This window comes from Megalops cyprinoides, chromosome 10, assembly GCF_013368585.1.
Source record: "Megalops cyprinoides isolate fMegCyp1 chromosome 10, fMegCyp1.pri, whole genome shotgun sequence".
NCBI lineage: Eukaryota > Metazoa > Chordata > Actinopteri > Elopiformes > Megalopidae > Megalops > Megalops cyprinoides.
Genome location: NC_050592.1, coordinates 9,913,884 through 9,931,900, shown reverse-complemented (window position 1 = coordinate 9,931,900; position 18,017 = coordinate 9,913,884). Strand labels below are relative to the sequence as shown.

At 40.8% G+C, this 18,017-nt stretch overlaps 3 protein-coding genes across 4 annotated transcripts; 2 read left to right on the top strand and 1 right to left on the bottom strand.

Annotated features, from left to right (window-relative positions):
- zgc:158689 (uncharacterized protein LOC791177 homolog) lies at nt 1–8,708 on the top strand. 2 transcript variants are annotated; one of them, XM_036539034.1, is made up of 15 exons: nt 1–405; nt 1,786–1,901; nt 2,823–2,898; nt 3,081–3,167; nt 3,829–3,890; nt 4,053–4,124; nt 4,644–4,781; nt 5,891–6,043; nt 6,231–6,410; nt 6,633–7,170; nt 7,289–7,487; nt 7,631–7,696; nt 7,923–8,094; nt 8,333–8,373; nt 8,498–8,708. In XM_036539034.1, the coding sequence occupies exons 2-15, from the start codon at nt 1,854–1,856 to the stop codon at nt 8,568–8,570; spliced, it is 1,905 nt and encodes a 634-aa protein (XP_036394927.1). In that variant the 5' UTR covers nt 1–405; nt 1,786–1,853; the 3' UTR covers nt 8,571–8,708. The 2 variants fall into 2 exon arrangements, with proteins under 2 accessions (XP_036394927.1, XP_036394925.1); XM_036539032.1 differs by having other exon boundaries at nt 7,923–8,130.
- A 3,691-nt stretch (nt 8,709–12,399) lies between these two features.
- Nucleotides 12,400–14,813, bottom strand: ndufa3 (NADH:ubiquinone oxidoreductase subunit A3). Its single transcript, XM_036539715.1, has 4 exons — nt 14,779–14,813; nt 14,139–14,213; nt 13,730–13,807; nt 12,400–12,584 (listed from the first exon to the last, which is right to left on the bottom strand). The coding sequence occupies exons 1-4, from the start codon at nt 14,786–14,788 to the stop codon at nt 12,493–12,495; spliced, it is 255 nt and encodes an 84-aa protein (XP_036395608.1). The 5' UTR covers nt 14,789–14,813; the 3' UTR covers nt 12,400–12,492.
- A 320-nt stretch (nt 14,814–15,133) lies between these two features.
- tfpt (TCF3 (E2A) fusion partner) lies at nt 15,134–17,766 on the top strand. Its single transcript, XM_036539704.1, has 6 exons — nt 15,134–15,319; nt 15,967–16,212; nt 16,443–16,513; nt 16,660–16,729; nt 16,875–17,027; nt 17,381–17,766. The coding sequence occupies exons 2-6, from the start codon at nt 15,967–15,969 to the stop codon at nt 17,453–17,455; spliced, it is 615 nt and encodes a 204-aa protein (XP_036395597.1). The 5' UTR covers nt 15,134–15,319; the 3' UTR covers nt 17,456–17,766.
- The last annotated feature ends 251 nt before the right edge of the window (nt 17,767–18,017 follow it).

Genomic DNA, 18,017 nt, shown 5'->3' with positions numbered 1-18,017 from the left:
GGAGAGAGAGAGAGGGCATTGTCAGAGAAAGAGTGAGAGTGAGAGAGAATGGACGGCCGAGCTTCTAGCGCCTAGAGGACTAGCAAATCAGCTGAAGAAAAAATACCGAAAATCCAGCGATTCCATGAAATTCCAGAAGAGCGTGAGCGAAATACGTGAAAGTAACTTGTTCACAATGAAGAAAGGTACAGCACGGCACCGAACGCCTGACCATAACTTGTGAGAAAGACGGAGAGTCAAAGAAAGAGAGAAGTTAAGGGGGTCGAGGGATTTAGACCAGCGGTGGGTTAAGAGCCCCCCTCCTCATAAACTAAAGAGAAACGTAATAATAGACGGCGAAAGGGGGTGAAAAAGACAAAGACGGGAGTTACATGTATCTCTTTTCAACGATGCATTTCGAAAAAGGTATGAATCTTTTCATAACAACTAATGGGGTTTTGCAATTATAAATCATCCACATCTTAAAGGAAAAAATTGGGATCAACAGGTGTTTTGTGCTTAGTGTTCATTTACTGATACCGTTATTTAAGGGACGTTTTGGTTGGTTGGTTTTATCTTGGATGTAATTATAATTTCAAACTTTCTTTTGGGACTGTTTTTCAATAGATGAAGGAATGAAGGAATTTTTCAGCTCGTCCCTATTTTATAGAAGTATATATATAGAAGTTTTTTTGTAAAACAGGTAGATAAATTTGGCTTGAATCACATGAAAAGACTTTTTGTTCTCAGTTTGTAGATTGTAAATTTCTATGTACTACTTTATGTACCTATATGTCCGTCTACATACTTATTTTTATATGGGTTTGAGATAGCCCCTAATGACATAACTCTTAATTTTTGGCGATTTACGCCAAGTACTGTAAAAGATGACCATCTGTGTATCAGTGAGAAAGATAACCGGCCTGCATAGAGCCACCCAGAATTGGTTTTCATCCAATATGAAGATTTGTGGATTCATGGTGGAACATCAGATTAATAATGAAGTTGTATGTTACACTCTGGGAAACAGGGGCTCTCAAGGAATTTTTAGGCCTCATTTGGTTGTCTAGGGTACAGTTCCGGAAAATGGATGCCACAAGTTCTGTCTGAACCGACACTGAGAATGTGGATAGGTAAAATCCAGTATGGTTTTCTTTGTTGGTATCATAGCATTTGTTTATTCAGGTCAGTATCCACTGTCATAAACTCTTATTTTAAAAACAAACAAAGCCCTAACTCTAACCCTCTCTAACCATAACATTGTTCTGTAAGGAAGAACTGAGTTGAAAGAATTCTTAATTGCAGGTGAAATTTTTTTATCCTTTATATTTTACAAAGGAAGTGGGTTACAAGTTGTTCCTATAGTATCTTACCGCTGTACCTCAGCTGTGGTAGTTACTATGCAATGATGAGATACTATCAATTTTCTGACATTTCAGGATGAGGCCTTTTATACAGAGTTACAAGAATGCCAGTTAAGGATAAAGTAATAGTGGTTCATATAGAATGCAGCTGGCATCCTAACAACTACTCTGCATTGCTGTAACACTGCACGTGAATTCAACTCAGAGCCTGACCACTGATGCTAATCACTGTGACACTAATCACTGACACTAATCAACAGTAATGACCATTCAGAAAACATCCTGGGGAACACTGTGGGGCTTTCTGGGCAACCATGCCTAGAGCACTGTTGTGTGGCCTAGCACCTTTTGTTCCAGACACCTGCAAGTCACTGTGCGCTGCTGATTACAGGGAATCTTCAGGATTCTCCACTCATCCTTTCTTTCCTCTTTGGGTTTAAAGGAGGTTGCAGTCTACTGACATAAATCCAACTCAGGAGCCAATCAAAACAGCGCACAAGGAACAGCAACATGTCTCGCTCCGAAGAGGTCAACAAGATGACCGAAAACGTGTACAAGGTATGGGTTAGTTGAAGTGAAATGGGGTTAAAGAGCGGCATGTTACTAGCATACAATGACGTGGAGTACCAGTCAAATGAGTTTGGACTGGCAATCTGTGTTGTTTTGTGTGCAATGGTACGCCTAGTTCCTGCATAATTTGTGGTTCTTTTGAATGCTGTATGCCCTGTGTGTGTGATGGGATGAAATGATAAACAATGACCTGTATCCATAAGCTTGTGTACTTATTTGAAAGGACAAGATTAGCAGTTTGCAAAGACATGTTTTCCTCCACCACAAACTGTTTAAATTGAGAGTTTATCAGGGTCTGTGACACCGATCATATAAGAATTAGACCTGGGCAATCCAAGATGTTTGGAAATCACTGGGTTTGGATTAAAGATTATCAGTTTTATAACTTTTTAAATATAAATGCCGGCAATCAGTTATACTCAGAGATCTATTTTTATTGAGTCGTTAAAATAGCACACTTTCAAGTAACTCTTGTAACACCTTATTAACAAGTATTAATTTACTTATTTGGCCAGTGCTCTGATCCACATTGACTTAAAAGGCTAATAAGGCAATTACACCTTAAGTATCACAGACACCACAACAATAACACAGGTACAGAACAAACAGACTATTGGTTTAAAAATAGGCTGAAAAACAGCTCTAACGTAAAATATAACAGTAAAACCAAAGCACCTACTAAATAGTACTGCCATAATGAGTAAAATATTTCAGAAGAACAACTTCTGCTGTGTAGTTGTGAAGAATAACAAAGAAGAGAGTGAATTAATTCTAAAAATATAATTCATTATATCTATAATAGCAGCAGCATTAAAAAATTTCTGATTGCAACAAGAGTACGGGTGAAACAAATTAATAATTAAAATATGTATATATTCACAACTCCCTCTGCATGTTTGCTTTTTTCAGGGGATCCTGGACCAGTTTAATCCCAGTCTAAAGAATTTTGTCACCATGGGGAAGCACTATGAGAAAGCACTGACAGGTGACCTGGGCGGCCTTACTTTGACATTATTTATTGTGTCATGCCACTGTGTTCAACCTTTTTTCGTGCTCTGCACCATTCTCAATGTCCCGTTTCACTGTTTTACTTCCCTTCTTGAACTGTTAGTGTAGGATAATAATAAGTCAATCATTGCCTGGGCTCTCCTGTTTCTCCCCTCTCAGGAGTGACCGTGGCCGCCAAGGGGTATTTCGACGCCCTGGTCAAACTGGGAGAACTGGCCAGCGACAGCCAGGGGTCCAAAGAACTGGGTGAGGGAGTGAGTGAATGAGAGCAAGAGAGCTACCGAGTGAGAGGGAGGGAGGGAGGGAGGGAGAGAGGGAGAGAGAGAGAGTGGGGCCATTGTTGTGAGATTAACAACACCACATGATCGTATTGTGCTGGCGAAACTGTGGGGGAGGGAGAGAAAGAAAGGGAGAGATGCCAAATGCCACATACTCTGCAATGCAATGGGGGAATCACGGTTTATACCTCAGCAAGCCTACAGCAATCAGTGAAACACAGCAGGGCGTGATGCAGTCCAGTCAAGACCACAATAGCAGTAATGAAGGGGTCAGCTGCGGTTAGTACACTTTGGTCCAGCGCATTGCTGTGCTCCTAAAGAATACAGTAAGCGAGCTGAATGAGCACTACCTTACAGCTCACATCGTCTGTATATTTGACCTAAACTCTGTATTGCTCAATACAGTTAACCACACAGCAGTGCATTTGAATAATTGTGGTGCCTGTTTGATTATAGGTTGAGTGATTGTAACTTTGCAATCGAGTGACCGTATTACCCTGATGCCTTTGTTGAGATTGTCCCGTTTGTCATCAACACATGTCAAAATACAGTACTTGTGCTTGCATTTTCAGTCTGCTGGTTTTCATTCCAGCGCAGAAATTACTTCAGTGTCATGGTTTCCATTCCAGGTGATACGTTATTTCAAATGGCAGAGGTCCACAGACAGATTCAAGTACAGTTGGAGGATGTGGTGAGTGCGTGGAGTGTGCTGTGTGCATACACACTATACTGTCTGTGTGTCAGTACTGTCATATGTGCACATGGTTGCTGTTTCTCTCCTGCCTGATATGCTGTAAGTACATACGCAGTGGCCGCGAGGTATTGATTAATTATCTAATCTCGTTGCCTGCAGTTAAAGCTGTTCCACTCTGAGCTGCTTTCCCAGTTGGAGCAGAAACTGGAGCTGGACATTAAATACCTGACAGTGAGTTTCATTTATATATATATATATATATATATATATATATATATATATATATATATACACACACACTTATATATACTTTGGTATATATACTTTGGTAGGATCCTACTCAAGCAAGCAGTAGCAAGAGGAAAGCTTTAAAAATACCTATGACATTGAAATTTGGTTGAGTCTCAAACCATGATCACCCCCACCCTGACCACTTCTCTTCTCCCTCTGTCCCAAACATAGAATCCCAGCTATGTTGGTTTTGCAAGACAGTAAAACCCAGGGAAAAGTTTGTCATTTTTTTGATGTGTGCTTGGTCCATCACGCTAAACAATTTCACTGTGGTATATTTTCAAAGACTCAGTTTTCCAGAACATTTCAGATTGATTTCAAGTAGGCAAAGTTCTTAACTGAGAACTGTCAGCTGTATCGCTTAGAAAGTATTCAGAGAACAGTATCAGGAGTTTTTAAATATCATAATGCTGTAGAATAAAAATACAGGACCCTCACTTGTCACCTCTCTTTGTTTAGGCCACGTTGAAGAAGTACCAGAGCGAGCGCAAGTCGAAGGCAGACTCCATCGAGCGCTGTCAGTCTCAGCTGAAGAAGCTGCGCAGAAAGAGCCAGAGCAGCCGGCACCCGAACAAGTACGGAGATCGGGAGATGCAGGTAGAGCCAGCTCCAGCGACACGCTGACACACATGCTTGCATACTGACACACACAACAGGCTGACACACATGCATGCATGCTGACACACATGCATGCATACTGACACACACAACACGCTGACACACATGCATGCATACTGACACACACAACACGCTGACACACATGCATGCATACTGACACACACAACACGCTGACACACATGCATGCATACTGACACACACAACACGCTGACATACATGGATACACAGTACTTACTAAAATCGCACTCTTCGCAACTCCTGCACCATGTTTATGCACAATTACTGCACATGGAAATGATGCTGTATGAAATGTTACTGAAATAACAGCTGTTTATACCATTATATTGCAAGACAGGATTTTTGGTAGTTTGAGATCTGAGCGTGTGTATGTGTTTTGTGTGTGTGTGTGTGTGTGTGTGTGTGTGTGTTGGTTAAGGAGAAAAACAAGGTGAAGCGGATGAGATTAGGCAGAAATCTGACTCAGCTGATAAGGGACAGAGGGTTGTGGGGGTCGGGAGCAGAGATGTGCCGTGGGAGAGAGTGCACAGAAGAAGAAAAGAGAGGGAAAGGGAGATGGCAGGAAAGGAAAGGGAGAGGAAGCAGAAGGAGTGAAAGCGAGAAGGGTGTTTGCAGAAGGTGGAGGGAGAGACTGGGCCTTTTGTGTGATTTGGATCCTGGCACTGTTGTTCCACGGACAGGATGTGATATCACTTTTTCCCCACAATTGCTTCCTATTTGGACTTTTTGCACATAAAGGTCACTTTTACCCTTTCACTCACACTGTTATTGGCCAGTTTGTGTATGCACTAGCTGTTGTAAAGCACAGTGTTGATCAAATGTAGGGCCCAGTGAGTGAGTGATTATATGTGTGGTTCCCTCCCTCACACCCCCTCAGTTTTGGGAGTTGATGATACCCTCTCTCACACCCCCCTCAGTTTTAGGACTATACCCTCTGTCACACCCCCCTCAGTTTTGGGACTATACCCTCTGTCACACCCCCCCTCAGTTTTGGGACTATACCCTCTGTCAACCCCCCCCCCACTCAGTTTTGGGACTTGATGATTCCCTCTCTTACACCCCCCCTTCAGTTTGTGGAGCTGATGAGCAGGCGCCAGGGGGAGCTGGATACCATGGTGGCAGTGGGCTACCGCTCAGCCCTAACAGAGGAGAGGAGGAGATACTGCTTCCTGGTGGACAGGCAGTGTGCAGTCACCAAGCTCCTCATCAACTACCACTGCAAGGTAGGTCCACCCGGCTTATCTCTGGAAAAGTGACAGTTCGTATTTCCCTTACTTTTCTACCTGTTGGTGGTATTCAAAAGCAGCACCTTCAGGAATAGTAATGACAGATGGCACCCGTGATGATTATTTTCGTGACACCAGTCATAATGTAAGTGTTAAACCAGGCTGCCCTCCCTTTTGCTTCCAGGTGAGGGAGCTCCTGTCCCAGAAGCTGTCCTCCTGGCAGCAGTCCTGCTCCCAGCCCACACGCCTCCCAGAAAGGGCCCTCAACCTGCTGCGACACACGGCCCCTCAGGGCTCCGGGGCTGCTGGGATAGCTGAGGTCCTCCGACATGCCAAGCTGGGTGCCGCGCAGCCACTTGAACAGGTGAATGCGGAATGCTTATGGGATGGATTACAAGCAAAGATTTATGATGCAGCACATGCATAGAGCTGGCCTTTGTAGCTTTTGTAGATAGGTAAAACTCTGGGAAGAGAGCATTTTGTTCCTAACATTTGATACAGTTATTTGCATGACAACGTATATGCCATGCTGCAGTCTCACTCCAACTGATACACCTCTTCTTCACTCCATCCATCTCTCTTTCAGAGACTGTCTGTACAGGAAGTCCCCCCACTGCTCAATGGTGACAGTACCCTTCGTTCTCAGCGTGCCGTTCCGTCTTCCCAGAGTGAGACCCCCACCCACAATGCCCCTGGTCCCCAAACCTTCCGCGCCGTCTCTGCACAATCCGGCAGTACCCCACAGCAGGCCGCGCTCAACCTCAGTAACAGCAACAGCAACGCGTCTGCCAATTCCAGCCACTCCCCACACACACCGCTGCACACGGCCACCAGTAATCTGAGCCTCTCCCAAAGTCCACCCTCTGCCCCTCTTAGTCACTGCTCCCCAGTTTCCCACAGTTCCCTCAAAGGCTTATCCCCATCCCAAAATGCCCCCCAGAGCCCCCCCCTTCCCCACAGTGCCCCTCTCTCCAGAGCTCTCACACCAGTGCCACACCTGGAGGTCATCAGCAACTCTTCGCCTTCCCACAATCCCTTGCTGTTTAAAGCAGCCGAACTTTACGCCACCTCCACGTTGCCACTGCCACGGAAACCAGTCAGTGAGGCAAGACTGGGATTTTTGGGTAGGTCTGTCTCGCATTCTTTCGTTCTCTGCAGTGAACATGAGTATATTTTACTATCCAGCATGACTTGTGCGTACGAGATATGACGTGCATATGAGCCAAATCCCTTCTTTTGCAGGAGCAACTCTGCCTCGAGTCCTTCCTCTGTCGCCCCCTCCCAGGGTAGAAGCCCTCTTTCCCCATGCCCCTGGAGGGGTGGAGGGGGGTGGTGGAGGGGGGTCCTGCCTTCTACACTTCCTCCCTGGAGACATCCTTATTCTCCTGATCTCTGAGCCACGAGATGGGTGGCACTATGGACAAAACGAGAGGACCGGACGGTGTGTGTCTGCGCTGTTCTTGTCTGTTTTTCTGTTTCTGTGCTGTTTCTGCCCTGTGTGTCTGATGTACCTCAGCAGTATCATGCTTTCAGTACTCACTGAATTACACCCTGTCCCATTTGCTCTCTTCCTCTCTCTCTCAGGAAAGGCTGGTTCCCATTCTCTTACACTCAGCCCTATGCAAACACACCTGAGCCTCCTGAAAACAGGTGTGTCAGCTGAGAATCGTAATGGCAGTTGTGAAGATAAATGTCTCCACTTGTAACAATATCAAAAAGACAATCTGAGAATTGGCAAAGAATGTTTAATGTTTAATCTTAAACATCAAAATGTGCATTTACATTGCCATACTCTGCTGAGACACTGACTCCCCTAATATCTCTCTCCTATCTCCTCTTCCTTCTCTCTCTCACTCTGTCCTGTACCTTCGGTCAGCTCCCCCCTTCTCTCCAAAGTTAACAGCACCAGCACTGGGCAGCTGGACAAGCTTGGATCCCCTGGAATGCTGAGCTTCAGTCCAGAGGCGGGAGAGGAGCGCTCCCCACCGCACCCAGTCAGCACCTTCCGCCCTCGGCCCTACAGTATGGTCAACCCTGACACAACTCAGGTCAGGCATCAGAAGGGCCCTCCTACACTCCCAAATGTGAGATAATGATGATGATATGCATCAAATTATTGCATTCAAATTTTTAAAATTGTGAATAGCCTGAATCCTGTAGATCCACGTGATGGGAAATTCCACTGACAAGAAAGCGATACTTATATTCTTTTATTGTTTCATTATTCTGTGCGGTTTGTGTATCGCCAGACTAGACCATCTAGTCTTACTCTCTCTTTATCCCCAGATCTCAGCAGAATTTGCTTCTCCTCCACCCTCCCCAACCAGGTAAGAATGTTCCCCTCCTTTGGCAGGACAAACATTAAATGAACATTTATGTCTCTCTCTGAGACCATGCACCACTGTGTCTAAGGAGTTACTCTCATGACCAACCCCATGTGTTTCATCTCAGGGCCAATCCATTTGCCCACGTCCGCCTCCGAAAGACGGTGACCAATGATCGTTCTGCGCCTCTCATCCAATAGGAAACTCGTCTACAGGACCAACCAATAGGAAGACATTTTTTTTTAAATGGGTATTTTTTTACAACTAAATTCATTGATCAAGATAACTGAATAGAGAACATATAAAACAGAGAAGCCTTGTGTTTAAATGTTACCTAAGACGACATGTTTTTTCTTTTCAAATTGTGAATTTGAAATATGATTTTCATTGAGCCTGAGAAATTGAACAGAGAGAGTATGTTGTAATGGCAATGAAAATCACATATCTAAAAAGAATTATTCTAAAAACCAGGACATGGCTTGGACTTGCCTTAAATTGTCCTGTATGGTTTTAATTACATTCCTTGACATATTGCTATATCCTTTGGTTTAAAGAACATAACAGGAGGATAGCAATATTTCCACAAAAAATCATATCCTTATAAGTGATAGTAAAAAATCTCTAACATGCCAATTTTAATGTCACTGCCCCTTAGTATTTGAAAACTCCTGTGGAATAAAAATCAAAGGATTTGATTTGAGAAATTCAAGACCAGTGGTCAAAAGATGTGACTTTGAGGCCAATGACATTACATTTTATTTGGACTCTGATCAGATGAACACTAACATTTGATCCTAGTGCTTTGCTCATTTAGATTTTTGTCTGCATATTTCAACAATCCTACGTAATATATAAATTTGAATATCCATTAGTATAAATGCAGTAACACAAAAATTGAAACAGTATTAAAATTGGTAATCCTAAGGGGACAGGATCCAGCTGAATATGATTAGGTAGTATACTGTAGTATTGTAGTGCTCTTAGGATGTGTTATCGTAGAGGAGAGGGGTTCCTGTTCATAAGTGATGTCATGGAGTAGATACTATGCAGGAATCCTCTAAAGTGCAAAATGAGGTGATGTGCTGATGACAACATACTCAACAGCAGAGAATTTTCAATAGATTGTGATTATAGGAGTTAGTTTGACTTAGACACATTTTCTGTATTAGTTACAATAAAAAAACAAGAAATCTAACAGTAAGTAATGTCATTTTCCAAAAAAGAAAATAATAATAGTGGCATTAAGTAATAGCTGTGTTCCTTAATTTGGAGGTCCAGCAAATGAAAAAAAATCATGAAAAGAGTGAATTTAATTACACCCAAATGTTTAATGTTACAGAGTTTTTCCAAATGTACATTTAATAGATAAAGATGACAAAGTGAGTCATGTTCTGAAAATGTCCATAATTTTAAATATCCTTTCTTGAATAATTTCTGCCTTTAAATGTGCCATTTTTGTACATTTGTAATGAGACGGGTTCACTTCAAATCTTGAAAGAAGAGCTGCAAGGAACTGTATTGTGTGCAGAAAAAGGATTAGAGAGGCTAGGTACCTGTAATCATTCATTCACAATTAATTTCTCATGAGCACGGACACAATTGCAGCATTGTCAGGTGTATTGCTTTCATTTGGACAGTGTAGAGTTGAGAGAAGCATTTGAAGGTTTAGGACTGCATGGAGATCTTGAGATTTGAATCAAAAGAGCAGCACTCAGTTAAACCAAATCCAAGTCTCACTGTGACTGTGTACTCAGGGTAGAGGCAAATCATGTAGTGCATTTCAGTTCTTGTCATCGAGTTCTCTCAACTGCTTCTCAAGTACTTAATTGTGAATTTAATTTATGAGCCTTCAGCAAATCCAGGTGGTCTAAGCTCAGATGAATCTTGTAGTGAAATCATTGTTAACCTTGGCAGAAAGCAGAAGAGTTGGGAGGATTGCAGGACCAAGACTGAGGATGACTAAAATGATATAAAACTTAGTGATGCAACTTTGAGAGTGATGAAGAAAGATAATGGAAGTTGAAATGTGCATGAGTAAGTGTCAGAGGCAAATTAGATGCGTGAAGTGGATCTACTCTCTCATTCTCTCTCTGTCCTTCTCTTTCTCTGTCTTGTATAAAAAATATGTATTTTAAGCTTGTAGCAGCGTCAATACATGGGTTTTAGTAGTAGGGTTTAGAGATGAGGGTTTACATTCATAGTCAAGGCTGAATTTTGAAATATGTGGGGATTCATGCACTAATTAAGACTAACGTTTCGCATTCCTTGATTAAATCTTTAAGCCCTTGCCTTTACATTGTAAGCCTTGTCATGTAGCACACAAGAAATCCACACATATTCTCTCTGCCTCCCCAGCGCTGTCAAGATGTTGTGTAAAAATGAATGAATGAAACAGCTGTGGAAATTCTAACTCCCTCTAGGTAAACAATGTTTAAAAAGCTGAGCTCAATAATAGTTTGTAATCACAATGAATTTAGAAAACAAAATTACTTTCTCCAAGCTGCTAACAATTTATTCATATCATATAACATTATAACAATTTATTAGCCATAAATTACAAATATGTTGGCTTTTATTACAATGGCAATGTTTTCTTTTTAGCCCTACACCTTTTATATCATCATTTCCATTACAAAAGCTATGCGTTGTATAATGCCATGCCTGCAAGCATGATCAAAGTACATTGACTGATTATGCAAGGAGTGATTTCTGTATTGAATAATCCTTGCAGACAATGTCAGTAAGAAACTATTCAGCTTAAGGTGCCATATTAAGGGATGAGAACCCTGTTTTATTCTCATTTGTGCCTAATATGTTCTGTTTCTTGCCTTGTTATTATTTCACACGAGTGCTGTAATCAGTTGCCTTCTAAAGGGCAAAGCATTACAGTACTGGATCTGAACCTTCAACTTGAAGGTGTGCTGCCCAGAGCTCTGTCCACACCTCCACCATTGCTGATCTCTGTAGGGCTGATCTCTGCTCATTGGACATGAAGCCCTGTTAAGCTTTTTTTGTGATACCAGCTGAAGTTCAACGGTCTCTGAGCTATATAGATTTACAGGACCAAATTACACTACAATTCAGCCAGGTATTAAATGCTGTTTGCATGTTAAGCAGCATCGCAAAGTCTTTTTTCTCCTCTATTCATATTTTCCATTTCAGTTTAAAAAATATATAAAAAAAACTTTTATGCACAAGAGACTAGTTGACTTGGGTTGGTTGTGGGACATCTGGTTGTGCACAACTAATTTTGTTCTGGCTGCATTTTTTAAGACCTAAATAAACGTTAATCACTAAACACTGATGGATGTGTTCTCAGTAGTATGTTTTGCTATTACTCAAATGTGTTACGATACAGTACTACTGATACAAATCAGTACTTATAACATGCCAAAACATCTGTAAACTCATATTCCCCAAATCATGTTTTGAACTTAAATTACCTTTCTACCATATTGGAACAAGCAATACAAAACATCCATTTTATGCATAAAAATGAAATACAGTACTCAGAAATAGTAATTTCATGACATGCAATGATGTGCATGTAAACATTTTGAAATATGCATTTCATTCATATTAGTCATCCACTAGTCCACCAAGATTTTTTAGTAAAATGCTTTAAACAACCTTAACTCATGAACAAATTGGCTTATCCAGAGCAACTTACACAGGTTACGTTACCCATTTATGCAGCTATTAACTGAGGCAATTCTGGGTTAAGTACCTTGTCCGAGGGTTTAACAGCAGTGCCCCAGCGGGGAAATGAACTGGCACCCTTTCAGTTATGAATCATGTTCCTTACCCCTATGTTACACTGCTGTATTAAATGATTGATAATTATTTTAAAAAATCATTCTTACACTGGGCCAATTATTATTAGCTGTGAAGTTTCTGTGAAATTGTAGCTATCAATATATATTATATTCACCGCACACTGTTAAGAAAATAAAGGACTTCAGCATTATGCAACAACTATAGCTGTCCAAACAATACAACATGCTAGGAATACACAGAACCTCATGGTTGTGTAATTAAATAAAGATTTTTATTGATTATGTTCAACAGCAGCCAGCAAGAACAAGCAGGAGAGTGTGGTATGTACAGGAATGGTTCTGGGTGTTAAAAGTTTTTGAGCCATTCGAGGCTGCGTCCCTGGGGATCACATGGGTGACTTGGGACATCAGGCATATTTCCATCATCTCTGACCGGAACTGCAAGAGAGGAACAAGTGGTTAATACAGTATCACTTAACTCCATAAACCTTTTTTTGCAAACCACTAACATATTCTAAATAATAAAAAGATGGACAACATAAAGTTACCTTTATTCATGTAATGTATGTAGGCTTTTCAGGATAGACTTTTATGTTCCTTCAGGTTTGTTATGTAAATTTAAAAATTATTTTCACAATCTTTTTGATACTTATTGAGGTTTTCTCAAAATTACACAACCAGATTGCAAAGAATAAAAATTCGAATTTGAAAAGTCATGAACCACTGCACCATTTTATGTAACAATGTAACTTCATGTATTAGCTACATTGCCCAGACTTGTTCCCTCCTGAATTTTTACACTTTGTGAAGTGTTCATTTTTAATTAGAGTAAAGTTTAAGTGTTTTTTTTCCTGTTGCTTCTAGATGTCTTGTTAGGATGACAAAACATATCTGCTGTAAAGTTACATCGTTTTAACTTACTAGTGAAAAAGGTCATAGATATTATAATTTCCAGATAGTGAAAATCATTGTGAGCTCCCATAGTGTCACATGACAACATTAATCTAGGACTTTGGTACTCCTTAAACCCTGTTATTTTTATAATAACTATATTTTTAATAAATTTAAAATAATTTATTATATTTTTATAATAAATTACAGAGGTACGATGTCACTTTATGTAGTCTGCCTCACTAAGCTCTCCTCCTTTAAACTCCAGCTGCAACCTCAACAAACTGACAATAATCCAGGTCTACACACCACTTCAACCCAGGTAGGTCTACCTTTTCAAATCATGGCCTTCATTGTCCAGGAGACAAAACTGATATTATTAGCTCCACGCGTTTAAGACCCAGGTCCCTTGGGAGGGGAACCAGTTTCACTGTTCCACATGCTGTCAGGCCATTTGACTGCTGTGTATAACTACTGTATATAAGCCTAAAAATAATTTCCAACTTATTTTACATAACCTTAAAGCACACACAAATGGAAAATGCAAAAAACTGACAAACTTGTGTTGATGGGATTTTTTTTCAGTAAAATCTTCCTTTATGTTCATCTAATTATGAAAGCAAAACTGTACCAAGTCTACATCTGTGTAATTGGGTCCATCTCTCCTGTGATGCAAAAACGTTTACACATACCTGGGTAGTTGTATGGAACAGCTTCGTTGATCATTCCAGAATATTTTCTATAAGGACTCACTATAGGCAAGATAACCGCTATACAGAGAAATAATAGGGATGTTAGAAAAATTATAAGACTGACTGAATTTTTTTTTTTTTTTTCAAAAAATAAAATGCATCCCACACTTTAAATTACGATGCGACAAAAACTAACAAAACCTACTATTCCCGTGCAACACGAACAATCGATAATCGATATACAGATTTCTACGTTGTGTACTCGGTGACAAAAATCCTGTTTTGTTAGACATTGCACTTCTTTCTCTATCCGTTCAGAAAAATTACATGCATAAACAGTATCATGACGGGATTGGTCAGAACATGCTCAGAATAACGGGACAGACACTAGAAAGACCAAATTACAGACCCATTAGTCCAATTGCACATGAAACTGTGATCACTGGCTCCTTGGCCCAGGCGTTCTTCAAGAAGGCTCCAATTCCTTGGTTAGACAAAGACAAAGTAAGGGAACCATAGCAGACATCAGCGAGAGATATATTAGCTATACAGAACAAGTGTTTACTCTTTTTCAAACTCAGTGCTGGACTGTAGCTAACAACAACTAGCAAGCTACCGTTAGCTAAGCAGAAAAATGGCACGATAGCTAGCCACCTGACTGGTTATAACTGCATTTGCTAACAAGCTACTTATCTAGTTAGGTGTTGGGATAGGTTTTCATTACTGCTGGCTAATTCGCTTAGTACAAACGTCACCGCAAAGCTCAAATCGTAAGAAAGGCCCGTCATGTTTCCCCAAGCCTCGGTATGAGGTAAAGCATACTGCCCCAGCTAGGGACTCTTTCTCCGGGCAACTACCTGCATCACTGACAAGGTCACCTTTATGGCAGACAATTCATGTTCTAATTGGCTGAGGAAGCAATTCCAGCAGCTTTGTGTATGTAAAAAAGAACATTAGCTATTAGATGCTGAACTGTATGCTTTGCATTATACAGTTTTAAAATCATATCCAGCTAAATCAGCTAGGAAGCTATGCTTGTTCATACTTACGTCCAGCCATGGTGCTGCACAAATGAACAGCACGGTTATTCTGGGATATGTAGTTGAATCGGTGAAAGAAGCGAAGCGGAAGAACCTGCTTTCATCCGGGAACTGCGTACATTGGTTCTAACACAAGTGTTTCTGACCCATATTCTGGGGAGTTTTTTGTAGACAGTACAGTTGTATTGTAGACGGGTAACATGGCCGTGACTGTTGTATTATAATATATGATGTAATATAATCTAAAGTCAAGAGAAATTGGGATATATAGATTTAGTCATATTCAGTGCAAGTGTCTATACCTCGATTGTCAAAATAAAATTAGTTTGCGCATTTCATGTAGTTTTACGGTAGTGATTGCTGACGTAAAACAAAAGCGCCCGTTCCGACACCCGCTAGTTGATTGTTATTGCTTGTTACAGTAACGTAAGGATAGTCTGCTAGCAACCAAGCATCCAACAATGTGATTTGAGAGAGAAGTGATTATTTGAGATGCGATTGACTTTTTGTTTTTGATGGCATTTGACCTGGGCACGAATTTACACTAAAGGTAACATCCATTTGTCTGAAACCAAGAAGCTAGCCAGGTTATTAGCATGTCATATGGCTAGTGCAAGCTAGAAAGCTAGCTAGCCAAAATATTTAACTGGTTAGCGAATTATTCATGTGCTTAAAGTTATGCCTATATTTATTGAAGAGGAATATCAGTCCAAGTCATTACACGATATTAGCAAGCGAGCTTAGTAACTTTAAATTTAGGCAAATACTCGTGTACAAGAATCAAGGTTCCAGGCAGCGGAGATGTATTGGTAGATCTAGTTAGATGGCCTGCAGTTCTGATTGTCAATTGATAGGTTTGGGACTGGTGTAAGGATCATTTTTCACTGGCTAATTAGCTTAGTGTCTACTTTTCCGCCTTTATTGGAGATAAACAGCCATAGTTACCAAATAGCCACTTAGCTAGCTAAGCACACACGAACGAGCATTCTAACATTAGTTGCTGTTAATTTAATAAAATAAAATTAAATTGTAAAATTAATTTGATAATTGTGTATCTAAAGACGGTAACAGAGTGATCGAAGCGCATTGCCGGCGACCTGCATATATTATAACCGACAGGATGAAACAAACTTCATATTGGCCAATGCAGTTCTTTCATCCGTCAGCTCTATCAAATCTTACAATTTCTCCACTCAGATGATGGAAGATTTCTCCGGCCTGGCCCTCCCTCCGCTCTTTGGTGGACATATACTAGAGGCTGAACTGGAGCCAGGGGGAGTTGAGCTGGGACCAGGGGAGGTGGAGCTTGGGCCTGGAGGGAATGAGCTGCTGGACAGTGGAGGTCAGGGGTCAAGACCTGGGCCAGAGGAGGAGGAAGAGCAGAGAGAGCGAGACAAAAGGAAATATCTGGCACTGTCCAGGAGATGTAAGGAGATCGAACAAGTAAGTTTACACTTTGACTGACTTGACATTTCTGTACATTAATAATCCGTGAAAGGGTTAATACATTCTCACACAAAAGGAATTAGGTGTTGTAAGTGAATAGGTGTCATTCTATAACTCAGTACATGGCTAAATGTGTTTTAGCGTGGCTGCACACTAACTTGTGTAAAATCTAAATGTATCTATTATTGGTGTCATCATTTACCTTTGGTCTGAATTTTTACATTTAGGTGAATGAGAGAATACTTGGTCGCCTTCACCAGGTGCACAGATTGACACGGCGCTTGAAGAAAGAGAGAAGGTACCGGTGAAAGAGTTCAAAAGATATTAACAATTAGTAGTATGTAGAGGGTAAGGGTGAAGGGCAAACTTTGTGTTTTTCTTTTTAACTTCTCCGCACTGTGCTTTGTCTATGATCAGAGAAATGACTCTCCTTGTCCATCCTAGGTTCCTTATGAAGACTCTTAATTCTTATGGAGACGACTATAGAAATGCTCAGCTCACTATACTGCTTGAGGTGAGCCCGGATAGTAATGGACAGAATCCATACTCTCTGTGACAAAAATTATAATTCCATGACAGTTATCAGGGAGAATATCAAATCCTGACTATAATTCAAATAATAAAGCTGAATGCTCCATCTAATACTCCTTTTTTTGCAGGATGAGGGTGGAGCTCATTTAGATTCTTTTCCTGGTGGAGAGGAGGATAGGCCAAATGGCCTTCCTGGACCCTCCCCCTCTGTTCTCCAATCAGCAGTTGGTCCCAAGAAGAAGAGGCATCGAGTTCCAAAGGAGAGAGAAAAGGATGCCCAGGTGAGAGAAAGACACGTACCACAAACCCAGAAGTTTGGTCTTAGCCAGCACTGGTCTGATTTCAGTTATTTCTTCCAGAATGACCTAGAAATTGTCTACAATAATTTATTGGGAAGTAAGAGAGAAAGTGATACTGAAGCTCGTCATAGCTAGGATTGCACATTGCACTGTACACAATGGCCCGCACTTTGAGCATGGGTGTACCATAAGTGTAATCTGGGAAAATTGTTGTGTGGCAATGAAATATTTTCTTTCTACATTAATACAACAAAGTGAAGAAAAATAGTGTTCATGGAAAGACTTGACTGTTTGTGGCAACTAGTAATGTACCCTTTCTTTCCATCTCTCAACAGACAGAAGCAGATCTCTCAGTGTTGACAGACACCCAGTTCAGCAGTTATCCCAGCCCAACATCTCTCCCTCACTGACCAAACCCAGGGAAACAAACAATAACGTACCACCAAACTGCATCAGCTGACTGTCCCTATGTGTCCCTGTGTGCACCCTTACACACTCTATTAGAGTATAGTACTAATTTATTGTGTTGAAAAATTGTTTAGGGCTCTGAATTGTGATAAAGAGGTTCTAGTCCAAGGTCAGATATAGCTCCTGTTTCTGTCCTGTAAATGGCTCTTTGCCTGCTGTGTTTCAGTGAAGGGTTGTTTGGGATGTTATTGTTGTTTACATGCTATCGCCAGTGTAACTGACAGTACACATTTTCTACTAAAACATTTTTATTTCAATTGTATTAAAAGATTATTCCCATGTTAGTAAAGAGACTAGTCGAAAAAGAACCAGTTGTGTAATAAATGAAATTTGAAATTTAAGAAAATGTTCTGTGTGGATAATAAAGTAATGTAAAAGTACACTTGTGAGGAAGATTTTTTCTTTCTTTCTTTTTTAAAAATGCATTTTACACTTCATGCAGACCTGTTTGGAACATTAGGCTTGTCTCCCTGCAACAACCACTGATAACAGCACAAGGTTTTG